This window comes from Aplysia californica, unplaced genomic scaffold, assembly GCF_000002075.1.
Source record: "Aplysia californica isolate F4 #8 unplaced genomic scaffold, AplCal3.0 scaffold00403, whole genome shotgun sequence".
Classification (NCBI taxonomy): Eukaryota; Metazoa; Mollusca; class Gastropoda; order Aplysiida; family Aplysiidae; genus Aplysia; species Aplysia californica.
In genome coordinates, this window is record NW_004797673.1 from 610460 (window position 1) to 619321 (window position 8862).

General features: G+C 36.7%; 1 protein-coding gene across 1 annotated transcript in view; it reads left to right on the forward strand.

Moving 5' to 3' along the window:
* Positions 1-3312: 3312 nt before the first annotated feature.
* The window catches only part of LOC101861675, a 9478-nt gene continuing 3928 nt past the window's right edge, over positions 3313-8862 (forward strand). Inside the window, exons 1-2 of the mRNA XM_005104084.3 lie at positions 3313-3527; positions 6001-6380. Coding sequence (XP_005104141.1) covers positions 3435-3527; positions 6001-6380 — 473 coding nt within the window. The 5' untranslated portion in view covers positions 3313-3434. The remainder of the gene's footprint in view (positions 3528-6000; positions 6381-8862) is intronic.

Here is an 8862-nt window from a genome sequence, read left to right on the forward strand (position 1 = left end):
CCCCCCCCCCGAATTAGGAGGGATATCTTTCCAGCAGAACGACCGAAATGCATGACGATAGGACTTCTCCCAACACGAAAATCGAACTCAGGTCTTCTGCCTCCTATGCCGAGGTGCCTAGACGCTACACCACGCTCTGACGACTGGGCTTTTTCGTGGCGGAAATCACATTTTAATGTAATTTTCGTATGTCTATCGAAGCGAAATTAAAAAGGAGGGACAAAAGCGAAATAGTAATGGTAACAGTTTTCTTACCAAATTCGACAAACCTCTAATATTTTTTACTTATTTATTTTTATATCTTCCTCCTCTGTTTCCAATTTAGCATTCAGGGCGGACACATTGTAATAAGGAAGGCCAGTTTTGCCTATCTTCCATCTGAAATGCTGTAGTTGCTTAGGATTTCCTTGACTCTCCATTTTTTTTTTCTTTTGCGTGGCCTACCTCTTCCTGTGTAGCCTGTGTACTTGGTGAAAACAGCAGCTCTCGAGCCAGGCTGGCAAGATGACATTCATTACAGAAGGCAAAACCAATTATTATTTTGTTTCTCTATGAAATGCAGGAAGGACTCTCTACCAACAGCTGCTTTTTTGTTGTTACATTCAATTGTCTTCCTGTCTCTTCTGTGATTTTCAGGTTCTACCGGACGCATTTCATCTCTCATGCAGTGATTGGGCTAAGATATGTTTTATTTAAAGTCCAATTCTGGCATAATGTTGGTGTAAGCATTAAAGTGAAAAGGTATCTCTTTGTATCTTTAGATAAAATTAGGATGACATAGAAGAGGTGCCAACTTAGAGGTGAAACATTTGCCTTTTTATTTCTATTTCTCTATGTTTGGACCCGTTCAGTTTAAAAATGCAGAATCAGAGAGGAACGACATGGTATTCGAACACTTCGTTACCTTTGAATTACAAAGTTCTGTCTGCTCAGTACCTAGTTTACTTAAATCTGACATCAAACGTTTTTGAGTTTCGCAATACGTCAAGCATTTTCGAATGAAATACTTTGAATAACTTGACAACAACTCCGAATTATCTTGCAATTTTGATAGAGCAGATGCTGATAGAACATTTGGTTCCTGACCTCATGGTCTTAGTAACTCAAAACAGCCAAAAATGTCAGATAGAACTTTATAATTCTGAGGTAGCGACTTGCACTTTGATTTCAACTGTGAAGAGTTGAACAAAGTTGTTATCACAGATGCCGACATTACAATACCGGTGAGCCGAACTTGTAATGGACGTTCATGAATTTCATTGGCAAACAATACTTTCGTTTTGGGTTTTTTTGGGGGTTGTTTGTTATACCTCTTGGTGGTTGTAACCGTTTTCCACCTCATAAAAAAAACATTTTTTGTCACGGTATGGTGAAAACAGGCACTTGTCAATTTTTGGGCATATGGAGTTATTGGTATATAAAGTTCATTCATTTGTCTTCTTTTTCATGAAAATACGCATTTATCTTGAATAGACGTGTTTTTCAATATCATACTGCTACTTTTAGGATGGTGATGTTTTGGGAAAGGGGGGGGGGGAGAGAAGTTCATTTAAAAGCAATAAAAGCAATAACGAATTATGTAAATATGTCCACATAGCATATTGAAAATAAAAGTGCTTGTAAACGAGAATAGAATACGCCGGTGTCATTATCTACCTATGCCCAATTTTGCACATGTGGAATGATTCATGTAATAACTACTCAACGGTTATTACAAGCAGTTTTGCCCTCAAAATTTGGCGGTTCGTAATAATGGTGTTTATCTAGGTAATAAATGAGCCTTTTATTGTCGGGCATTCCCATAGCTCAGTTGTATCATGCTTGACTACGATGGGGATGGCTCTGGTTCGAATCCCAAACTGGACGTTCTTAAACGCTTGTTGTCTTGTAGAGATTTTGGAGCTTTCAATCCATTTGGTTCATTAAATTCTGCAGTCAAATAATGTTTGAAAGGGCGTTAAATTCACACTTACATCAAGGCAGCCCTTACACACAACTTATATAACGATTTATATTACTTATAATTCACTTGTTAGCCACCTGTTTACTCAACTGTCTATGACAAAACCTGTTAGATTTGTGGGTAAAAAAAAAAAAAAGTATTCCCTAGCAACGTTGAATCGTATCAAGTTCCTCACAGTCGAGATACGACTGCTTTAAAGGGATACGATAACCGAATGCCAAAATAAGCACAATGGCGGGCTAAGTTGAAAGCAAACATTCTCGGAATTGACCTTTGTCTGCTATCAGAGGAAATGACGTGGATGACTTTAGCTGAAATAATATGTCGCTCCAGAGCCAAACTATCAACCCATGAAAACTGCAAATTGGTCTATTAAAGAAGTTCTATTATCTCCAGTCAGTGGGTACATTCTTCATGCTTCAATTTGTTGTTATTGCTTCTGTATTTGTAGTTGTTGTTGTATTAACGATTGTGGTTGTTGTTATGGCAATTTTCTTTCCTTGTTTTGTTCTATCTGATATTTTTGTTTTTGTTTTCGGGTTTGTTTTTATATTTGTTTTTGTTTTGTTTTATTTTGTTTTGTTGTATGTGTGTGTGTGTGGGGGGGTTGTCTTCTTCTTTTTTTTTTTTATTCATCTCCCATACAACGTTCTGTGCACACTCATTCAGTTTTATCCAGTTCATTATCAAAGCAAAATCAGTTCCCCATTACGAATACAGCCAACAGGCTATTCTAAATTAAAGTTACATAGTTTTACATGGGCTGTTTATCAATGTCATGTTCATACTGTGCCGGAACAACATATGGGGAACAGCCTCTTTTTCTTTCCTCATGCTTACTATCGTCGTTTTTCCTCTACTTCTTTTGTATGTTTGTCACTCTCTTGTGTTTTCAAATGGACGTAAAAGGTGATGTGTCAAAAAAGCACCCCAAAAACAGCAATAAGAAAATTGGAAGAAAAAAAAATTGCCCATTAGCCAGTAAATTCCGATTTGTTTGATTTCAATGTTTTAACGAGCGCCTGATTTCACTTCGATGCCTGATAGTTTCTTTTTATCTGTATCCCTATTTTTCTTTTTTGATGATGCTGGTAACTCTTTGAAATACTTAAAAGCTAAAAGCAAAGTTTCTTTAACCTAAGTTAAGTAGAACAGACGGCTAACTGGTTACCTGGGCTTAACAGAAGGGCATGAGAGTAAAATACCGTTATAATATGAAGAGTAAGGTCAGTAAAATGTATCATCTGGCTTTGACGTCTAAGTTAGTTTCAACAACGTCGTTTACGATAAATTGGCATGTCTGCACAGGCTTTAATCTAGGAACATTATAAACAAGGTCACATGTCGCAACGCATGTATTCATTACACCCTCCCCCCCTAACACACACACACACAAACACGGTCGTTCCATCATTCTGTGACGACTGGAGTGCGGCATCACAAGAGTGTTATAGCCTGAGTACTCGTCAATATGGCATTGGCGGTGCGTCTACTCAACGTTGCTGCGCTGATTTGTGTTTTATCCTTCAATACAGGGGATTGTTACAGAAGTACAAGTAAAGATGTAAGATGTGTTGCAATATTCTTATTCCTTTAAAAAAAAAACCAATATGTTGCTTTTATATTACATTTCGTTTTGACGCGTGATTCAACCGCATAAGTCCAATTTTTTAAAATCACTTTTTGATCCCTTTATGTAGTACAGCTTTTGATACACCTTATGTTGAAATCCCGAGTTTGATAGGTTATTGCAAAGTGGTCATGCCTTCAGTAAATTTTCCTGTTTTGTAAAATATACTTGGACATTTCCTACTTCTACGGTCAATTTTTTTAAAGGGTCAGGAGGGAGTGCTGTGTGTAAGAATAAGGGCGAGAATAGAATGTGTTGGCATGAAGGTGTGTAGGGAATTTTTGCTGTGGAAGCCCCATGATTGCTCCAAATTGAAAAAAAAAGTAACTTTATAACTTTAAAATGAAAATGTTTGAACAAAACTTTATTAACACCATGTATTTATAGCTCATTTTGGTTATTTTAAACTGTAATATCTGAGCCTATAAAAGAATATAAATTAGTTTCAAATTACATTGTGTAATTTCTGTTTTCAAGCAGTAAACTTTAGCTGTCTCTCTTACCTAAAACACTACTCGCTTCACTTTAATATTGTGTTTGAGCTAAAATAACTGAAATAAAAACGGAATGGTTTTTATTAAAATCTCTTAAAACTACTATGATTTGCTTTTGTCGATAACTCAAACGCCTCAGCGACCATTGGCGCTCGTCGAGTCATTCAAACGCCTAGACGCTGTTATACTGTCACTTAGGCGGTTGAAACATTCAGAATTTAGTAGTTAAACCGCCTAAGTCCAATAACTTACGTAAGAAAGCTTTTATAAAAAGTTGGTTACACAACATCGTCCTATATCATATTATATCATATATCTGAATTTTAGATTCATATGTACGCCCAAAAAGAACAAGAACAATAAAGAGAAAAATATAATAATAATGATAATAATGATACTACTACAACTTCTACCACCACTACTACTACTACTACTACTACTACTACTACTACTACTACTACTACTACTACCACTACCACTACCACTACTATTACTACTACTACTACTACTTAGTACTACTACTACTAATAATAATAATAACACCAATGATAATAACTTTTTTCCTTTAATACTTCGTCCACGGATATTAGGAAGTTGTCTGCTTTGTACTCTGACTTAAGATATGAAAATTTATGTAAAAGCATACCACCCTTCCCCCCCAGAAAACGAACAACAAAACAAAAAACAAACAAACAAAAAAACGAAAAAACAAAACAAAACAACATCATAACCCCCCCCCCCCCCCACCAAGTTTAGAACTGCATAACAAAGTGCACTATGTCCATGTCACCTAGAGGTTAACCGTTATGTCAAAGTTCTGCCTGCCCAGTACCTAGTTTTGATAAATTGAACGTTAAAAATCTTCTGTTTCATAGCATTTCATGCTTTTTTGGAATACAATTCTTTGAAGATCTTGATAACGATTCCAATAATCTTACAATTTTGATAAGCCGATAGAACATTCATTTGGTTTCTGACCTCATGGTATTACAGTAACTCAAAATAGCCAAAAATGTCTTATGGAACTTTGTAATGTTATGATAGCAAACTGTAGACCGCGCGAAGCATAAAAACGTGTGTATGTGTATGCGCGTGTGTGTATGTGTGTGTGTGCGTGTGTGTGTGTATTTATGTGTGTGTGTGTTTGTCTTTGTCGGGTGAGGGGGGGGGGGTGTTACACTTTACCGTGTGCCAAATCTACACTTTAATGTTTCTAAAGTATCTGCTGCAAGTTATAGAGGAAAAAAAGTTGTAATATCTTGCAGTACCTTTTTTGACGTTCTTTTTAGGGGCCGTAAGTAAGACTAAACGGGTACGGAAGATAGAAGGGCTACAAGGTTTTGAGGTCGTTTTAATGATAATAATAATAATAATAATAATAAATAACATTTGTATAGCGCATGTCCCCACTCGAAAGAAAGCTCTATGCGGTTTACACTATATTATTACCCCAGCAGACAGACCATAGAACACTCAGAAACATTCTCATCTTCCCGGGAATGCAAGCAGCTGGTTAAGTGCTCAAACACTACAAACTGACAAGATATTTCACTTTCTTTAGCTGGGTACCTATTTCCACCTGGGTAAAGTGACGAAAATTCGTGTAAAGTACATTTCCCAAGGACACAACGTCGGACCCGCTGCTCGAACCCCCGGACCCGTTTTAAGTTTCTTTTGTTGGATTTTTTTCTACGCTATAGCAATAGGATTTAAGTATGTCAAACAGCAGACTTTGGATAATTTGTAACAATCATAAATTGGATTAAAAGTCACTCAATTATGCTATTAGAATAACGATACTTGTTTTGTAGACTGCCCTGACGTATGACGTTACACTGAGAACTCAATGTTTTATCCAATTGTTACTTACGCCCTTTATTTTCTTGCCTCTCCGATGTTTCTATAATCCACAGAAACAGTATGAAAAGCTCGATGCAAAGATTGACAGAGTCGGAAACGAAGTGGAAAAGATTGGGAGCCAAGTAGAAGCACTTCTCAAACATGAATTGGGCCACCCTTCTACTACAACTTGGAATCCGTTGACGTTCGTCAGTGCAAACAGAAACCATAGTTCCGAGGGTACCACTTTCACGGTGGTCTATACATCAAACAATAAATATGCGTCTGTACACGCCAAGTGGAAAATCACAACAAATGATTCTAAGACCGGAGGAGACAGCCACGTGCTCTATTTGAACACCTTTGAGGATAGTGATAGTTCGGATAACGAGCTTTCAGCAAGTATCACATTAAAAGACAGAGGTCTTCTGGAGCTCATTGTCACGTCAGGAAGGTAAAAAGAATATGAGAGTCATTTTCATGAAATCAGGGTCTCCTCAAAACAATAAAATCAAAGAAAATAACACTTATCCGTCAGTTTGGTAATTTTTGCACTCAAAATTAACGTTTCAGGTTCATTGAAAAACATACCTCTTTGTGGATTTTACTAAAAATAAAAAACCCATTGATCAAAGGCATAGGAAATATAGATTTTTAGTTCCAAGGACACTATTATAGCTATGGAAGTCACCAAACTTTGTCCGCCATTTTCACGTCAAATTTTATCCCTGAAACCATGTGAGCCCCCACCTCCTTCATTCGCAAATATCGCGACTTCTATTCGACACAGAAGGGTAATTTTTTTCATTTAACTGTTAATGAACAGACTTTAAAATATGCCAATAACTTCTCAAACCTAAAACATGACAACAGCCTGATTTCACTGAATTGTGACATAATATATTTATTTTTTTATTTTTTTGTTGTTGAAAACAGCGAGTTTTATCAGCTCTCGTCAATGTATGGGAATATCGAGTTATTACTCTCTTCGTTAAGCTTGTTCCTTAAAAAAATGTCAATTAGATAAAAAGAAGGCTCATCAATTTTTGATAGAAGTAGAGATCATCATCATCATCCAGTGACAGATCTGCGACAGACATCGGCGATCATGTTTTCCATTCTTTCCTTTGCTCAGATGCTCTCAGAAAAGCCACGTTTCCCTGATCTTTCCTTGTTACACAATAGCTTAGGTCCCCTAAGTATGTTGTTCTGGGCCTACCCCTGCCTCGCTTGCCCTCAATTTTGTCAGTGAGAGCTAGATGTTCAAGAGCCTTATGTCTATGCAGGTGTCCCAAAAACTGCATTTGTCGTTTCCTGATTGTTTTTAACATGTGGGCTTGATAGAGATAGAAGTGATTAAAGGAGGATGTGGTTCCCGGGTATCAGAGGGAAAAAATAAGCGAGGAAATGACCACGCAAGTTCGGTATCTTCAAAACATTTAGTATGCACTGAAAATACAAATTCACTTTTTAGTTCCTTTGATCCTAGTTTTCCTCCACAAAAATTCACGCAAAAATGTGTTTTTAAATGTATATAACAGGCTATTTAAGTCTAAATATTTTAAAAAATCAATACAAATTCCCCACGATCGGAAAAAGTTGCTTTCTTTGATTTCTGCATTAATTTGATGATAACCTTATTTCTCTCTCTCACACACACATACACACACACACATATATACACACACAGACACACACACACACACACACACACATACTTATTCACGCGTCTATTAAAGCTAATTAAAGGTTTCATCTAGAACAAAACAATAATATTGTTTTTCATTACTATTTTGAGTACTCTCCTGATTAAATTGCAAGCTAACAACGTAAAAAAATATTGTTTAACAAACTTCGAAACTTTAGTTTCTGCTCGCCCTTAAAAATATTACCTGTTACTTTATTTCCGGCTTTAAAAAAATATATATAAATCATATATACATTTTTTAAAGAGTTGATTTTCAGAAACATGTTGGTTCTCTACCGTGTTCCGAATTCGAGGTTATTCTGAATCTGGAAGCTGTTTAGAGCTGACTAGATAACCTGGTAACTGGTTAAGTGTTGGGCTCATTGGGAGTAGTCATGGACTCCCCCGAGGTAATCATTATTCGTGGGATGTAATGAAGTAATTTTCTATGATTCGAATTCAACGGCAAAAAATCACTACCCGTCGAAAGCAATCAAATAATTGTCTAGAGGTGGGATTCAATAGAAGCATGTAATACTCTCCGGAAGCAATCAAGTAGCAGTTTAAGCGTCGGAACGACCGGGAGAAATTTTACCAGAAGAACTTACTATAATATGGGATTGGACCTGATTACTACGACTCCTAACTTTCAAAAATGGGAAATCTATGGTAATTGAAAGAACCCGGAAACGCACACAACTACAGTCTCTGTCTACTTTGAGGATGAATCCAAAAAACTCGCCCCCTCCCCCCTCATTCCTAAAATTAATCACTTGAAAAAAGGGTAAATGGATAAATAAATGAATAAGGATTACATAAAGAACATTTTGAGACTTTCTGCCCGTATATTGATACGTTTCTTTCACTTGAGAGTAAAAAGAAGTATCTACTCATTCTAATTTTTAAAAAGAAACATATAGCCTTTTATATAAGGAACAAAATGGACATAAAACGAATATGTTCAGATAATGAATAATATGCGAAGGACATAGAAACCTGGCTTAAAAACAAAATAATACAGACCGGCAAATACCAAGAGGCAGGGTGTTTTTATAACAGGAAGGCCAGAGAAGCAACGTCTGGAGGCTCGGGTGGTCTGGAAGTACTGTGTCCACCTCTCTTTCAATAGGTCCCGGGTTCGAGCTCTGACAACTACTGACAATTTTCTTCTTTAGAGTACTTTCTCCTTTCCTCTCTCCAGCTCTCTGATCGTATCATTCTGCCATCTGCTTTCTTCTCTTCTCTCCCC